At 39.0% G+C, this 18,349-nt stretch overlaps 1 protein-coding gene across 4 annotated transcripts in view; it reads left to right on the top strand.

The window, feature by feature from the left end:
* fras1 (Fraser extracellular matrix complex subunit 1) overlaps nt 1-7,905 on the top strand; it is a 257,678-nt gene extending 249,773 nt beyond the window's left edge. For 2 of the 4 annotated variants that reach the window (XM_031903422.1, XM_002935451.5), the window contains 3 exons: nt 1,293-1,498; nt 2,594-2,740; nt 2,991-7,905. In XM_031903422.1, coding sequence (XP_031759282.1) covers nt 1,293-1,498; nt 2,594-2,740; nt 2,991-3,578 — 941 coding nt within the window. In that variant the 3' untranslated portion in view covers nt 3,579-7,905. The remainder of the gene's footprint in view (nt 1-1,292; nt 1,499-2,593; nt 2,741-2,990) is intronic. The other 2 variants (XR_004223099.1, XR_004223098.1) reach the window with 2 other exon arrangements.
* The last annotated feature ends 10,444 nt before the right edge of the window (nt 7,906-18,349 follow it).

Genomic DNA, 18,349 nt, shown 5'->3' with positions numbered 1-18,349 from the left:
CATTACATACATCCCAACTTTCCACCTTCATCTTTAACATAAAGTGGTTGTCCATGGTTTACCAAAATCTGCACAGCTCTTCATCAGGTGTATCACATTGTTCATATCTACGTGCAACTATTCTTATGTTGTCATGCAGTGGCCTTTTATGCTTTACACTATGTGGCAACATGCAAGGTGAAGTTTGAAAATTCTGAAAATTAGTCAAGAAGTGCATTACCAGCCTAGAGACTCAGCAACCCATGAAACTAAAGGCTCATGCATCCAAGCATAGTTGTTGTTCCGGCACAATACTTGTTATTTTACAATTCACTTTAACCAAATGATTTGTTCCAGTGTGGAAAAAATTGTTGGATGGATGTTATTGTAGAGAGCTGCTTGGCTGTGCACTTAATGCCATATTGTAAATTAATTAAACACATTGTGGCTATTTTACACTTTTATCAGCTTGTGTTAATTTCTTTCTGATTTTCTTGACAGTCAGGAAAGTTTTGACAAATCCAAAAACACATCAAACTGCTGGGAGTCCTTCTGGATTATTCAATTTAAACTTGGATAAATCACCTCCATCAAATTGACTAGTTCAGATTAATTTATAGGGATTTGGGTTTAAAGGGATATGTTGAAAACCTGATCTGGTAGAGTACTTTTCATCTGGTTGACATAACATTTTTTCCACTAAAACTGGACACAAAATATGCAGCTGAGATAATCACCAAACATGGACATGGAGTCATTTTATAAAATCTGCCCAAAAATTTACATTACCTCTTGATGGCATGTGCAATATTTAATAAAGTTAAATTACTTCATCCCACACATATGCTTTTCATATGGTAAATGGCTATGTGCACATTTCTGCAGCATCTTAAGTAACTGCTGTTTAATCACATATGTCTTTTGTACATGGGTGGGGTTTTTTTTTGCACATTTAAAAGCACATGCTGAACATGTAAAACATGTGTATATGTATATTGTATAAATACAACTAAGTGCATTTTTGTGATTTACAAACATGTCTTTATTCATCTGTAGTTGAATGCACTGCAATAAAATGCAATTCTGAATATACATAAGTGCAAACAGAATATAGTGGAACCAATTAGCTGTTGTGTTAAGGTGCATTCAAACCTGCACATCAAATGCACAAAAAATACCCTTGTTTACTACCTTTTAGCATGTAGAATGATATCTATCCAGTTTTAAATGTGTGAGGTGGCACATGTTCTTCATTTGGTTAATCTGAATGATATCACTACTGTAGTTTAACAACAAAATGCTTTATCCCACAGGTCAGACTCTTTATGGCAGAGTCCTCTGGAATCCAGACCAAAACCTCAACTCTGCCTACAAACTTCAGCTTGAGAAGGTTTATCTTTGCACAGGAAAAGATGGATATGTGCCTTTCTTTGACCCAACTGGAACAATTTACAATGAAGGTCCCCAGTATGGTTGTATACAACCTAATAAACACCTGAAGCACAGGTTTCTGCTCTTGGTAAGCTGACATTTTCACACAGAAATATAACAAGATTCAATATATAGTTGTTTCTTACTGAGGTCCAACCCAGATTTGTTAGAGCATAATTATTGTATTTTCTTTAGTGGTCTGCCATTTAATACAAACAACTAACATGGGAGCAGACCAGATACATGGTGCAATCTCTTGCTAGGAAGGCATACAAGGCCGCAGATTTACACTTTACCTACAGTAGGTAAAGCATTCTAAATCCTGATGCAGGGCAAAGTTAAAGTGTGCCCCCTTCGGCCATGTTACCGGACCAGTGCATGGACTTTACAGAAACTGTATTTCACATGTGCTAAGCTGGAAGCCAGAGATATTCTATAAGTAACTCAGCTTTGCCTCAGATTTTCCTGCAAGACTCTTGTTGGAAGACAGAAATAAGCATTTGCTCTCCTAAAAACTGTTTTCATTTAATTGGTGCCACGCCACCCCCCTAAGGTTGCTGCCCTATACTGGGCAACAGTTTCCTATATGGCAAATACTTTTTGGAACTGGCTTACTTACAACCCAACCCGTCAGACATTGATTTGACAATCTTCATTTGCTTATATTTTCCACATTCCACCATTCACCATTGACACCATTCAAGCTCCTGTGTGCTATTTGCTCTTTTACCCCACTAGATTTACATAGTGTCATTCTCCCTCAAAAAGCTTCTGTCATCCCTAATTCTGCAGGTAACCGTTCATGGAGAAAACCAGCAGCAATGATGACTCAATCCAATTTTTCTTAAACAGAAAAAAACCCTTTTCCTATACCACCTTCTCAGCTACATTTATTTTCAAAAGGAATTTAGTAGTAGTTATTTTAAGAATATTATGGAGAGGGACAATGCTAATAACCTTATCCTTAAGTAGTCCCTAAATATTCTTTAATGTCATTCACCACTGCCAGACTTGATAATTGGTTCCAGAAAAACACTTATTCTGAACCCTGTGCCTCTTGGTGCTGCCACTTCAGCTTTTTTTTAACCACTTTACCACAAATGTTTGTAGATATTAAGTGGTCTCAAAAATATCTCTCTTCCTCACAAATACATGATGGTTTCTGATTATTTGTGCTGTGCAGGATCGCAACCAGCCTGAGGTGACTGATAAGTTTTTCCATGATGTCCCCTTTGATGCTTGCTTTGCATCAGAATCGCCAGATTTTCATTCCATGGGCAGTATGCCTGGAGTAGATGGATTTACAATGAAGGTTGATGCTCTATACAAGGTATGTTTTATATACATTTTGTCAGGTTGACTATTATTCAGATACAGTTTAGTTATTTATTTAATCATTTTCTTAATATCTATGTTAGCTGTGGGCAATTCAAAACAAACTTTTGGATTATGGCTTGGTGTGCATCTGCATACATCATTTCTCAATGAGCACTCCAGCACTTTCAATCACAATGAGAAATAGATATTCTATATTTTACAGAATTTGTTATGTTCTTAATCCTATGTATATTTTTTTAAAGGTGGAAACTGGACATCAATGGTACCTTCAGGTGATCTACATTATTGGGCCAGAGACAATGGCAGGGCCAAGGGTTCAGCGATCTCTGACCTACCATCTTAAACGCCACCGTAGAGATATAATAGACAAGAATGGCAGGCTGACCCTGGATGATTCTTTGATTTATGACAATGAAGGAGATCAAGTCAAGAATGGCACCAACATGAAGAGTTTAAGTCTAGAAATTGAGGCCTCTGCAGCTTCCTCCTCACAGACTGGGGCTTCTGTTGGAAGTGCCTTTGCAGCTATAATGCTGTTGATGCTAATTTTATTGGCTGTTTGCCTTATAACACAGAAATGTAGAAGAAATAAAAAGAAAATGCTGCCCAGGGATATGGTTGAGGAATACCCACTTAACACAAAGGTGGAAGCATCTAGAAAAAACATAGACAGGGCTGAAAAGAATTTCAATAGGCAGCATTGCACTGTCAGAAATATTAACCTTCTCAATGAAAACAAAGACACCTATGAAATGAAGGGTGTCAAGGTAAAGCAAGTGAATCTTGAAGTTAAAGTGCACAATAATCTACATGACGGAACAGAAGTTTGATGCCACACACATTCATTAATTTGTAAATTGTTTGTTTTTTTGTTTTCTTTTTTATAAAGTGTAAAAATAGAAAGAAGCACCAGTATGTTTATAATCTGGGGTGAAAAAGGGAAAAGTAATCACTGAGAGTTGGATGGGCATGCAGTACGTGCTTCAGCTCACAACTGAACTACCTCGTTATGCCCATGTGTGAGATACAGGGGCACGATGTGCTGTCTTTCCTACTGCCCTAACAATGCACTGCACATGTTGTAGACACTGCCACCGTAGGTCAATGATTTGTTTTTATACTATTTGTTCAACATGCATTCATGTATCCTATCTATAATGACCACGCACATGAGTCTACATTGTTCTCATTATTTTATTGCTATCAAGTGCCTCCCTGCTGAGGTGTTTAGCAGGAAAGTGGTGTAAAACAAATAATTTTTAGTGAGTGGAAATCATCTTCCAAATAACCAGTGGAAAGATAATGGAAGGTGTGAATTGATAGGAAGAGTGTACAAAAATGTGTGAGAGAGAATGGGAATGAAAGGGAAGGTAAAGAAAACATAGGATTGCAAACATTATAATACTTTTACTATAGGATTACAGATATAAGAAGACAATTATTATGTAGCACACAAAGAATTATATGAGGGATGACCAAAAAAAGTACAATTTTTAGAGAGAAAGTCAACGATGGGGAAGGTAACAGGAGGCATATCGTTAGATTTTATTGACTCTAGCAAAAAAATAATAATAAGGTGTAGAACTTCCGGTAAGGGTCAGGCCAGATCAGTCTCTCACATTAGAGAACACTCACAGATTTGTATGATTACAATACAATACAATACCTGTCTCCTTCTGCATCAAACTCTCATTTTCAAACTTTTTTTCTAAAGGAAATGCAGATAGGTATCTATTAGGGCAGGGCTGTCCACCTTAATGTCTGTGGGCCAGAGGTGGCCCCCCAAAAGATTTTTATGTCCCTCAAGAGCTACCAAACTTTAATGTATGACATCATAATTTTTTTTAGTAATCTAGCCCTTGAATACGTTGTATGAGATATGATTGGCCCATGTACAGCAATGTATTAGGGCAAGTTGGATCTAATGTATCTTATATAGAGTTAATTGATTAATACATTGTTCACAGAATAAGGCTTTCTGTTAAAATTGGAATTTATTACCTCATTATTAAAAAGTGCTAAATACACTTACAAAAAATTGTGACTTTATAGAACACCACATATGCAACACAATTTAGTGAACTTTTTTTCATGTCCGTAACCTGAATGTATGACACTCTTGAAGCTCTATCCACACAGTCATAGTTAATGATAATAATTTTAGGTCCCAGTATCACAATTAATTAATAACCATACAAATTTCCTTTGCCACTTTGGGCATGTCAGAATGTAGTGTTCTTAATACTAAGTTATACATTCAAATTTTATCTGGAAGCCTTATTTAGTGAGTGATCTTTTAGATTATGTAACAAAGGTATTCCAGTCAACTCTATACTATTAACAAAGGTATGCCAGTCAACTCAATACTAGTAACAAAGGTATGCCAGTCAACTCAATACTAGTAACAAAGGTATGCCAGTCAACTCTATACTAGTAACAAAGGTATGCCAGTCAACTCTATACTAGTAACAAAGGTATGCCAGTCAACTCTATACTAGTAACAAAGGTATGCCAGTCAACGCTATACTAGTAACAAAGGTATGCCAGTCAACTCTATACTAGTAACAAAGGTATGCCAGTCAACTCTATACTAGTAACAAAGGTATGCCAGTCAACTCTATACTAGTAACAAAGGTTCACCAGTCAACTCTATACTAGTAACAAAGGTATGCCAGTCAACTGTATACTAGTAAAAAGGTATGCCAGTCAACTCTATACTAGTAACAAAGGTATGCCAGTCAACTGTATACTAGTAACAAAGGTATGCCAATCAACTGTATACTAGTAAAAAGGTATGCCAGTCAACTCTATACTAGTAACAAAGGTATGCCGGTCAACTGTATACTAGTAACAAAGGTATGCCAATCAACTGTATACTAGTAAAAAGGTATGCCAGTCAACTCTATACTAGTAACAAAGGTATGCCAGTCAACGCTATACTAGTAACAAAGGTATGCCAGTCAACTCTATACTAGTAACAAAGGTATGCCAGTCAACTCTATACTAGTAACAAAGGTATGCCAGTCAACTCTATACTAGTAACAAAGGTATGCCAGTCAACTCTATACTAGTAACAAAGGTATGCCAGTCAACTCTATACTAGTAACAAAGGTATGCCAGTCAACTCTATACTAGTAACAAAGGTATGCCAGTCAACTCTATATTAAGAAATTACATGCCCCAGTGGAGGCTTGCCTGCATTTTCTTCAGAATCCAGTATGAATTTTATATAAGTGAGAGCATCCCTGTTAATCGAGCGTGGGACTGTGTAAAATTGTTCTGTCTAATCTTCAGTCATTTTTCAGCCTTCTGTCTCAATCACAATTGCCCTACAGACAGGATTTTACTAGATATGGGCAATAGGTTACTTTTAATTAGTAAAAGTGGCTCTTGCAAATATACCTTTATATGACAAAAATGTATGTAGATGTTGTGGGGGGTTTGTGATCATTGAGGAATTGAAGAAATTTCTTCCACAGGAGAAATGTAATTCTTCTTAGCAATGGTTTATTAAGAATTGTCTGTCCCTGGACATTGCAATGTAGCCTGCTGCAGTCGTACTACTGATTGGTGATTAAAAAGCCTAAAAAAATGCCATAAGTTTTCCTATCACACATTGTCAATGTAGGTAAGTATGAATACAACATGGGCTCCATAAGGAGGGGCCTTATAGTACACACGTTATTTGTGAACACTATTTATTACTGAGAATATAATTCCACTCTTGCCTTTATTTTTTCCTTTTTCACTGTTGTCAAGAGCACTGGTATGGACCGAAGAAAGTATTTTTTATACATGTTCTATGCAATTTGACTCCTCTTTGGAGGTGAAGCTTGATTTCCAGACTACAGGATAGGGTGCCTATGAATTTCTATATTTATAGCTTCTATATTTGGACAATAAAACATAGGCAAGCACTGGTGGAGTCTGAGAAAAAAAAGCCACAATTTTGCCAAAAAAAAAAAAGGAGAAAGAAAAAAATATATATTTAACCTGTTTGCACTTCGCAATCAATGTTGACTACTTGTGTATAATATTTCAACAATGGTCCAAAAACATGTTATCAGTTGTAAAAAAAAAATGAAATTTACATTTTATTTAGCATAAGCTATACCTATATTTTTATTACATATTGTTAAACCACTGTAATTTCAACATATTTTAAATGCCTTATTTTGGGAACCAACAAAAAAAAGTCTTGACATTTGCGTAGTTTAAGGAGAACTAAAGCCCCTCAGGAACTTTTGGCCAGTTTGTCTATTTTACTGCATAGAGCTTCTTCCCCTACTTATACCATGGCCCTCAAGTCTGTCCCCCCTATTGCTATTACACGGCAATCCAAGTTGTCTGCTTTCCATCCTATTTCATTTATGCACAGGTAATAGCTCATGTGCATTGGGTATCTATACCAGTTTCACAGTTGCTTGACCCATGGTGAAAAGGGGAGACGTTCCAGACAGGACCTGGGCTTTAAATAGGGGAGATTGTAAGTGAGGAAAACCTTGAGTTTCCTGGAAATGCTTTATGTAGGAAAAGTGGAAAAAAGTTCTTGTAGGCCTCTAGTTTCCCTTAAAGCTCAGGGGATGGGTATTGCCAGACCCTCTTTAGTTTTTGTGATTTCCAGTCAGCCTGCTGAGAATGATAGATATATAGCTCAGTAACTGCTGGAAGGAAACACATTACCCATCTCCTGTAGTATACCATGGAGGTGCGTAAACTACTGCTTCTAGGGCCCAGCTATTTGGGTACGTTGGTACATGTTGGATATGATGTTATGTAATTCACAGCAGCTGGATGGCAGAGAGAGCTATGCAGTTAGAATACAGGAACGAGATTGGCTGCTGTGGATATTTTATTGCCTTTCACTATGTACTGAATAGATTGTTGCTGACAATTGTATTGTATACATTCTAGCCTATGTGCACAGAGCAGTATGCTCCCCATGGGTATACAGAGTCTTCTCAGTTGCTAGAAGTCCTGTGTATTCCTACGATAAGTCTTTGAGATGACTCAGTTACCCTGTTATGGTGCTGTATAACATTGTAGGAAAATGTCAGTGTCTATCTTGTTATTTTATTTACATATATCTATTGTATCTGCAAAATACTGTGTGCCATAAAACATACTTATTTGTACTAATAAAATGAATTTTGGTTACTTTTGTGTATACACCCTTTTCCTATCTGTGTCACAAAATTTAAATATGTATGGTATTAGTAGTTTTGTCTTCATGTCTTTATTCTTCATTAAACAAAAAAAAGTGTTAAAACATTAAAGGGACAGTGTGTATATATATATATATATATATATATATAAAAACAAAATGAAATATTGGCACTCACGTATAATCCACAGCTTGGCCTGGGTGCAATCCTCAAAATTAGAATGAACACGAATTGGGAAAAGAAGCCGCACTCACAGGACTTAAGTACAAAAATAAAAAACTTTTAATGGTAAATCAGTGAACTGACGTTTCAGCTGAACACCTCAGCCTTTCTCAAAGTTAAACCACACTGTGAAAGCTAACATTAAATACACTGACTGGCGGGAAAAAACAGACAACACAGGGGTGTGACGTCACAGTTTCACGCTGTCGAATACACATCGGGCGTGAAATGTTAATTAGCATAGAATGTGTATTTCAACTGCACTGTGAAGAAGTGGGTATTGTGATCAAACCAAAACAACAATTATAGAGAGCGATACCAAGGGATAAGAAACAAGTATCAAGTGCAAAGAAACAATGTATCAGATAACTTGTTACGAGTAAATACTCTGAATTGTAAGGAGTGTAAGATACAAAGTGACATAGAGAGGAGATTACAGTTAAAGCCACAGATGAGATGCAGAACACAAAAGAACCAAAGAGTATATGCAGCGGGAAAAATTATAAAAAATAAAGTTAGTAAGATAGTGAAAGCTTTGATCATAAGGGCGAGGCAGCTGGGAGTCCCTATAGCTCAAAATTCATCTCGGGGCAATAGCTATCTTAAACGGGCCTTACTAGCAAAACCAAGTCTCGTAGAGAGGATCGCTATAGGCACAAATACTGGCATGTATGCCGGCAAATAGGGTTGCATCGAGAGAGCCGCTATGGGTATTTAGGTTGGTATGTGTGCCAGCTTATAAGGTGGGGTAGAAAGGACTGCTGTGGGTACTTACACTGGTATGCGTGCAGCAATGGAGCTGGCGATCAGTGTTAAATATAGTGCCAGTGCCGGCATCGGCATTACCGTTTATTGTGTCCATTAGGGGTAACGTGTCGGAAGCCCGATCATCAATTGCGCCCGTTCCGGGTAGTTGGCATCACTGTTGTGTGATTACAGGCAATATATGCATGCAACCAAACTAACCGTTATCGCCAGACCGGACGGGTTTGGACAGAATAATCCTGGTTTCCTCAATATGTATATGTATCGGGAAAAAGGTTTAGAACCTGTAAGATTAACAGGTGGCCAAAGTCAGGGACTGGTTGGCACTGGTGGTGTTCGTACCCCCGGTTGGAGGACATAAACCAACCAGGCCTTCCTATTATATCCCATCGGGTAGAAACATACTGTGGTACTCCTGCATGATGCCAGGGAGCAAAATTGTGGGTATCAATCACCTAAAGAGGCCTCAACAGAGGTCATAGCCAGCTCGTAACACGGGTATACTATCTGAGATACTACATTGCTCACGGCTCGGTAAGTGAATACAGTGCATACCCCGTGTGTGCAGCCGTGATATTACTACATGGAGGATAAGCAAAAAAGGTTTTTGGGGAAGGGGAGAAATGCATATACTACAATGGTAGAAATAAAGAAGTAGCTGAAACCAGGGGAAAGAGAGAGAGAACAAAGAGACACCCATGTCCACACAAATAGGATAAAAGCAAAACAAAACCTATAGAACAAATTGCTTAACTAAGTATTGTACAAGAAATTGTTTCAAGCAATTCAAACTCTATACAAGTCCTAGGTGTTCAATAACCAGTACACCCCGATGGCCAGGGACACGCAAGCGATTAATGCTGATCAGCATGTCTTATCTTGATGTCAGTATGTCTGTACTATATTTGGCGCCCATTATGCCTACGAAATTAAATGTATTAAGGGCTTCCTACACATAAACATAATGATTACAAAGACATGATCAAAATACATCATAGCTAAGGCATCTACATTGGATAAATCCAGGCCCATTGGACGTCATTTATGGTAAGTAAAATGGTGAATATGAGACAAGTTCGTTCAACCCGAAGGGATTCAGGGTATTGAGTTTGTGGATCCAGCGGAGTTCTGTTCGCAGTAGTAGCTTTTCTCTGTCTCCACCACGAACCGGAGGTGGAATGTAGTCTATAATCATGCTCCGCATGCTAGCCAGAGTGTGATGATGCGTCAGAAAATGTAGGGCTACCGGAGTGTCTGCTTTTCCAGTGTCCAGTGCTGTGCGGATTGCCGATCTGTGGTTTGCCATGCGATCGCGAAATGTAGTAATAGTTTTACCAATATAATATAGACCGCAAGGGCATCTGATGAAATATATTATAAATTTGGATGTACAAGTCACTCGATGTTTGATAGATATTGGTTTACCCGTGTGCGGGTGATGAAACACTGATCCCGTTATAAGATTATTACAAGTTGTGCAAGATGGACATTTGAAACATCCAGGTTTAGTATTGCTGAGCCATGTGGTTGGTTTTTCAAGTGTATAGCAGTGTGTGGGGTCTGCTTTCACTATCTTACTAACTCTATTTTTTATAATTTTTCCCGCTGCATATACTCTTTGGTTCTTTTGTGTTCTGCATCTCATCTGTGGCTTTAACTGTAATCTCCTCTCTATGTCACTTTGTATCTTACACTCCTTACAATTCAGAGTATTTACTCGTAACAAGTTATCTGATACATTGTTTCTTTGCACTTGATACTTGTTTCTTATCCCTTGGTATCGCTCTCTATAATTGTTGTTTTGGTTTGATCACAATACCCACTTCTGCACAGTGCAGTTGAAATACACATTCTATGCTTATTAACATTTCACGCCCGATGTGTATTCGACAGTGTGAAACTGTGACGTCACACCCCTGTGTTGTCTGTTTTTTCCCGCCAGTCAGTGTATTTAATGTTAGCTTTCACAGTGTGGTTTAACTTTGAGAAAGGCTGAGGTGTTCAGCCGAAACGTCAGTTCACTGATTTACCATTAAAAGTTTTTTTTTTTTGTACTTAAGTCCTGTGAGTGCGGCTTCTTTTCCCAATTCGTGTATATATATATATATATATATATATATATATATATATATATATATATATATATATATATATATATATATATATATATATATATATATATATATATATATATATATATATATATATATATATATATATATATAAGAGCAATACAGGCCAGCACTCACGGGTCTCTGAGAAATAAAAATTAAACAACAAAAAAATTATGGCTACATGGTTTTTTATTGATCCGACGTTTCAGTTCCTAACAGGAACTTTCATCAGGGAAAGATGAAAGTTCCTGTTAGGAACTGAAACGTCGGATCAATAAAAAACCATGTAGCCATAATTTTTTTGTTGTTTAATTTTTATTTCTCAGAGACCCGTGAGTGCTGGCCTGTATCGCTCTTATATTTGTATTTTTCTGCATAAGCACCCGGGCAATTACCACTCTGTATGTGGTGTGCTTCCAGTACTGGAACTATATATATATATATATATATATATATATATATATATATATAAAAAAAAGTAGAAAATACACCAATGAAGGGGATCTACACTCACAGGACTTATACAAAAACTTTTTTATTATGGGGAGACTAATGTTTTGTCAGTGTCAAAAAATCATTCAGTGGTGGGATAGAAGTGGGGATGACATCATCATAGGTCACCAAGTTGGGACAGCAAGGCAGGGAGCACTGGCTTGCGTGTTTATGTACTCAGGGCAAGGTAGTATACAAAGGAGCCATAGACTGGGTAGTACTTACTGGTAGGAGATCGCTACCCTTCACTCTTTTGCGTGTGTAAAGGGCCTAGGCATAGAATTACTAGGGGTAGATGTTGCAACTGGTTACTGCAGGGAGTGTGTGCGTCTACTCTGGTTCAGTGCTTGTTGTTATGGCAACCCAATACATTACATTAGTTCAAATCTGTGCAGTTGGAGTAATAACAGCAGGATGCTCTGCAACTTAGGGGCCCATTTACTAAACAATTTTGAGATGTATTTGTATGTTTTCTAAATTAGAGAACATTTTGGAATGTATGCGAAAATAATGGTAAAATTCCACCAGTTTTTCGGTAAATTTCCACACAAAAAATTGTATTTTGCGCAAAGAATATGAACATTTTGAAATTCATTAATGCTTTGGTCACACTTTCATCAGGACTATATTTTCGGCAGGTTTGATCTGTCGAGTGCCACTGAGTCCTGTGGAAGGCTTTCACAGCCAGACATGGAAGGCTTCGAAGCCAGAAAGGTTTTCGTGGTGTTCACAAACTTTTTCGGGCCAAAAATTTTGTGACTTTTGGAACGCAATTGCAATATTTTTGTATTGACGATAAAAGAATTGTTGAGACATTTTAGAATTACAGAAATGATCGTGGTTACTTTGAATTTATACCATATCGCGTTTCAAGGCCAAAAAAAAAATGCATCTTAGTAAATATACCCCTTAGTGTTACTGTAGAGGGCTTATTATGATGAACCTAGAAGACATATTTAGCACCAGAAGTTATGGGAAAACATATGGTATTTGTGCGTTTACCTGGGGTGAAAGAGGGACGTGTTGCTATGGTAATGCCAACTAGTTACCACACTTAATGGACTTAGTAACTGGAGTTAAAATGCCAGGGTATTTGTATTAATATATATATTTTCTCTTGTTGATATTTTTTTTTAATTTTTTTATATATATATATATATTTTTTTTTTTCTTACAAGAAAAAAATATCAACAAGAGAAAATATGTATTAATACAAATACATTTATTTTAATTTTTTTATTGTTTCACTTCTTGGAATGCTGTACCAACTTGTAATGAATTGTAACGTCTTCCCCACTTCTTTCCCGTCACTGAATGCTTTTTAGACACTGTTGTTGCTGTATTTGTCACTTTGAAAAAGGCTAGAGTGCTAGCCAAAATGTTAGTCTCCCCGAAATAAAACATCTTTTTTGTAAAAGTCCTGTGAGTGCGGATCTCTTCATTGGTATATATATATATAGAGAGAGAAAAAGAATGACTGCACCCACAGGAATTTTCACGCTGGAGACATCAGTTGAAGTAAATAAAGTGAAGAATTTATTCAGTCCAACGTTTCAGTATTACATACATTACATACACTTACTTAGACAGCAACTCGATCATTCTGTCCTCCACCTTGTGCCCAAAGCAGCCCTCCAGCGATCCCCGCGGGCCACGTACCTACTGACTCCTTTCACTGGTTGCTAGGCAACCACCTAGCGGTGAGCAGATCAGGAGATCCGACATGCAGCGGCAATATCAGAATGGGGCTTGTATAGGAGCTACTCGGCTCCAGCGGCTTAATAAATATTATGTTGTACGGTTGTCACGGCATCAGGGTCCCTTATTGGAGGGGCCCGATGTCCATGTATGCCCATACTTAGGAAACGCATGTGGCCGTCCAGTATGCCCCCCGGATTGGATGTTATTGCCAACTACACACACTCACATAGGGGCTAGACCAAGTGTTATTAACCCTACGCAGGGCATCAAGAGTCATAAAGGGATGGGATCTGTGGGGCATATGGGCACAATACGTGTGTCCCACGCGGGATCACATTGCAGGTGGATAGACATAACAAAGTGAAGGGTACGCCTGCTCCCTTCCAGTCTGCTGTGTGGGGAACCAGTGCATAGTGTAAGGATAGAAATGCTGTAACCAAGTGTAATCGTTCAGTACTAGCCCAGCAGAATAGAAAAATTGCTACAATGCATACAGTTATTGCAACATGTTACCATATACAGATATATGAGAATGGATAAACACAATAACACGTGATATGATACATTGTGACAGAACAGTCACTGTAGGAAAAAAGTCAATGCTTTTTTTATCAGATGAAGCATCCAAGCGGCAGGGTTTCATTGAGGCCACGCGGAGTCACACAGTCAAGTCTATGTATCCAACGGGATTCTCTTTGAAGTAAAGCCAATTCACAATTGCCTCCTCTGGACAGGGAGGGTTGATGGTCGATGGCCATACATTTGAAGGTGGGAAGGGTATGCCGCATCAATAGAAAATGTCTAGCGACAGGTTGATTAGATTCGCCCTCTTTAAGGGCTTTGCTTATGGCCGAACGGTGATTGCTGATTCGTTCTCTGAGGGTGGTCACCGTTTTACCTACGTAGTATAAGCCACAGGGACACGTAATAATATATACAACATAGGTCGACAAACAGCTCAGTCTTGAGTGTATTTTTAATCTTCTGCCAGTGTGAGGGTGCGGAAAATCAGGACTGGTGAGAAGGCACCTGCAGGTGACACAGTCTGGACATTTGTAACAACCAAGTTTCTGTCGTGAGGATAACCAGTCTTTCTGTATATTACTGAACCTTTAAAGTCCGTTTTCACCAACAGATCCCTAAGACTACCACCCCTTTTCTAACCCATGAGAGGCTTCTGGCCTGGTAGAGGGCTAAGGACTCATCTTGATTTACCATGGGCCAATTTTTGTTTGTACTATTCACAACGAGTCCTGGTTGTGCGCAAGTGCTCTTTCCAATTGTGTTAGGAGTAATTGTTCGGTGTATCCACGATCCAGAAATCTATTAAACATTGCAAGTTCATGGTATTTACTTATCAAATTATCACAGACAAAGACTAATCCCAAGGGGATTCAGAATCAACAACATTCCAACAATTGGCCGCAATAATCCTGAATTTTGTAGTAAATGGTGTGGTATCCTTAATCACTGCTCTTTTGACCTACTCCTCCTAGTGGTTGAACAGGTTGGTAAAGAACTCACTACAGTTAGGGGTGATTTGCAGCAACTTGAGACACAATACACCGACTCATTGAAAGCAGACAATACCAATGACTGGCTGAATAAATTACAACTGAATGTGGATAAATACAAACAAGATTTGACAAATTTTAAACAAAACAAACTTAAGAAGGAATCGGATGATTATAAGAATAAACGGGTGTATAGCTGGCTCCTGTGGATTAAGACAGATACCCGCAACTTTAGATCCCTTAGAAAAAAGAGATTACCTAAATCCCTTAGGACAGTGGATAGCTCAGACCAATCCACTGACTCTGACAATAACACCGCTCCTAAACCTTTTTTAGGGGTAACTACTCGCTCAAAAAAAGACAAAGACAGCGAAGGCACACCAGACGAGGGGGGAGGAAATACAAGAAACAAACCACCAAGGGGAAAGAAACCTCAGTAAACACACAATGACTGAGGGTGAGATTTCCCTACTTTCTAGGGGCCTCTCTTACGTTCCCTCCTCACTACCTGACACCTTGGACACTCTAATTGACATACATAGATTCCAACGAAAACTGAAATTGAAGGAACATTTTAAAAATTCCCCTGAACCTGAATACTCTAAGTTTAAGGGTAAAAGCAAGTTTGAACCTCCTAACACCCCCCCTACGGTACATACATTTGGTAAAGTTCTCTCATTGGAAGCTAAACAAGCAGGAACTATGTGCAGATCATATCCCAACCTATCCCCGGCTGAACGCCAAGCCATCCGCACATTACGGGACGATAGGGACTTGGTTATCAGACCAGCAGACAAGGGGGGCTCTATAGTACTTTTGGACTATGCCTATTACAGAGACGAGATTTTACGACAACTGTCAGATGCACAAACATATAGGAGACTACCAAGTGACCCTACCCTCAAGTTCAAATCTGAACTCGATAGATACTTATCCTTGGCCCACAATGCGGGTTGGATTACTAGTGACACTTTTAACTACCTCGTGACAGAATATCCCCGTACCCCTATCATCTACACACTACCCAAAATCCACAAGTCTCTGTCTCGACTTACATAGATTCTTTTCTACAACCCCTGGTTAAGACCATGTGCTCCTACACCCAGGATTCACCACACGTTATCAAAAAACTGAAAGCAGTGGGAGATATTCCTGATAATTGCCTCCTAGTCACTATGGATGTCACCAGCTTATATACTATTATACCACACGACCAGGGTATCAGATCGATAAAGGAGGCGCTGGGTACCAGGAATACCAGCAACACACTGACTGAATTCCTACTACACTTACTGGAATTGACTTTGACTCGGAATTTCTTTCGTTTTGAAAATAAATTATTCCTACAGCTCTCGGGTACCGCCATGGGCAGTGCCCTTGTACCATCTTATGCCAACCTCTATATGGCAGATTTTGAAACTGCTCATTTCCTCCCATTGATCCAAAAATCGGTACTGGTTTACTTTGTTACATCGACGACCTGTTCCTGATCTGGACTAAGAGCAAGGAGGCACTACTTACTTTCCACCAATATCTGAATAACCTTGGCTGCCCGGTTAAACTAACTCTGAACTATCATAAGGATAACATTGACTTTTTGGATCTTAATATTTTCAAAGATCAATCGAAACTGGGCACCAGACTATTCCGAAAATCTACTGATCGTAACTCCATTTTACATGCCTCCAGTCACCATCCTCCAGCCACAATCAGGGGTATCCCATACTCCCAATTCTTAAGGGTAATTAGGAACAGCTCTACCGATATTGCCAAAATCCAACTTCAGGAAATGTTTAATAGATTTCTGGATCGTGGATACACTGAACAATTACTCCTAACACAATTGGAAAGAGCACTTGCGCACAACCAGGACTCCTTGTTAAACAAAACTCAAAGACAAAATGAATCAACAACACCACTCATCTTCACCACTCATCTTCACCACTACCTTTTCTTCCACCTCCCAAGCATTGGCGAATAGTACAAACAAAAATTGGCCCATGGTAAATCAAGATGAGTCCTTAGCCCTCTACCAGGCCAGAAGCCTCTCATGGGTTACAAAAGGGGTGGTAGTCTTAGGGATCTGTTGGTTAAACCGGACTTTAAAGGTTCAGTAATATACAGAAAGACTGGTTATCCTCACGACAGAAACTTGGCTGTTACAAATGTCCAGACTGTGTCACCTGCAGGTGCCTTCTAACCGGTCCTGATTTTCCGCACCCTCACACTGGCAGAAGATTAAAAATACACTCAAGACTGAGCTGTTTGTCGACCTATGTTGTATATATTATTACGTGTCCCTGTGGCTTATACTACGTAGGTAAAACGGTGACCACCCTCAGAGAACGAATCAGCAATCACCGTTCGGCCATAAGCAAAGCCCTTAAAGAGGGCGAATCTAATCAACCTGTCGCTAGACATTTTCTATTGATGCGTACCCTTCCCACCTTCAAATGTATGGCCATCGACCATCCCTCCCTGTCCAGAAGAGGCAATCGTGACTTGGCTTTACTTCAAAGAGAATCCCGTTGGATACATAGACTTGACTGTGTGACTCCACGTGGCCTTAATGAAACCCTGCCGCTTGGATGCTTCATCTGATAAAAAAAGCATTGACTTATTTCCTACAGTGACTGTTCTGTCACCAGGGGCGCTTCTGCCATTAGGTGAGTTGAGAAACTCGCCTCAGGCGGCAGAAGCGCCCCAGTTACCAGGGGCGGCAAAAAGCCGCTCCTGGTAACTTTAAGAGCCGAATTCCCGGTTGCGCCCCCGGACTCGCTCCTGCGCTCAGAAGGTAAGCGCTGGGGAGCGCGGGGGGGGGGGGGGGCGTCATCCAGGAGCCGCCTCAGGCAGCGATATGTCCAGAATCGCCCCTGTCTGTCACAATGTATCATATCACTTGTTATTGTGTTTATCCATTCTCATATATCTGTATATGGTAACATGTTGCAATAACTGTATGCATTGTAGCAATTTTTCTATTCTGCTGGGCTAGTACATGAACGATTACACTTGGTTACACCATTTCTATCCTTACATTATGCACTGGTTCCCCACACAGCAGACTGGAAGGTGTAAGGTTCGATATAATCATAATCATATAATCATATATTCATGTAATTATATATTCACATATGCATGTATTTTGATACTTTGATACACTTTGATACTTAACATATCATACTCCATTTTAGAAATGGATCTCCATTTTGTAACAGCAAACAGCAAGGTTTGAACATCCCATAATAGTTGTTTTTCAAATAGTACCCTTGCACAGCTTGCACCTTACGAAATACACGGTTTGAAAAACAACTTAATCTTATCTGTGCACTATCGCCTTTTCTACTCCTTATATCCTCCATAAAATTCCTGTCCTGCATTAGCCATCCTTGAAGGCCATCCTTGAAGATAATGAGGTTCTACTCCATCTTTATTTTATAATGATCCTTTTGTCTCTGCATGTACATGAGTGGTATAAATTCTATGATCACGTAAGAATAAACTGGACAAGTTTGAACTTCCATTGGGATTGTGTTGTTCTTGTCCCCGTATACGCCTTTGTCCTGGTAGGAGGGCTCCCACGGATTACTAAATCTAAGATCGGCGGTCAGGGACCTTACAGAAGGGA

The sequence above is a fragment of the Xenopus tropicalis genome, chromosome 1 (assembly GCF_000004195.4).
Source record: "Xenopus tropicalis strain Nigerian chromosome 1, UCB_Xtro_10.0, whole genome shotgun sequence".
NCBI classification, from domain to species: domain Eukaryota; kingdom Metazoa; phylum Chordata; class Amphibia; order Anura; family Pipidae; genus Xenopus; species Xenopus tropicalis.
This window is presented reverse-complemented; position numbering and strand designations above follow the sequence as displayed.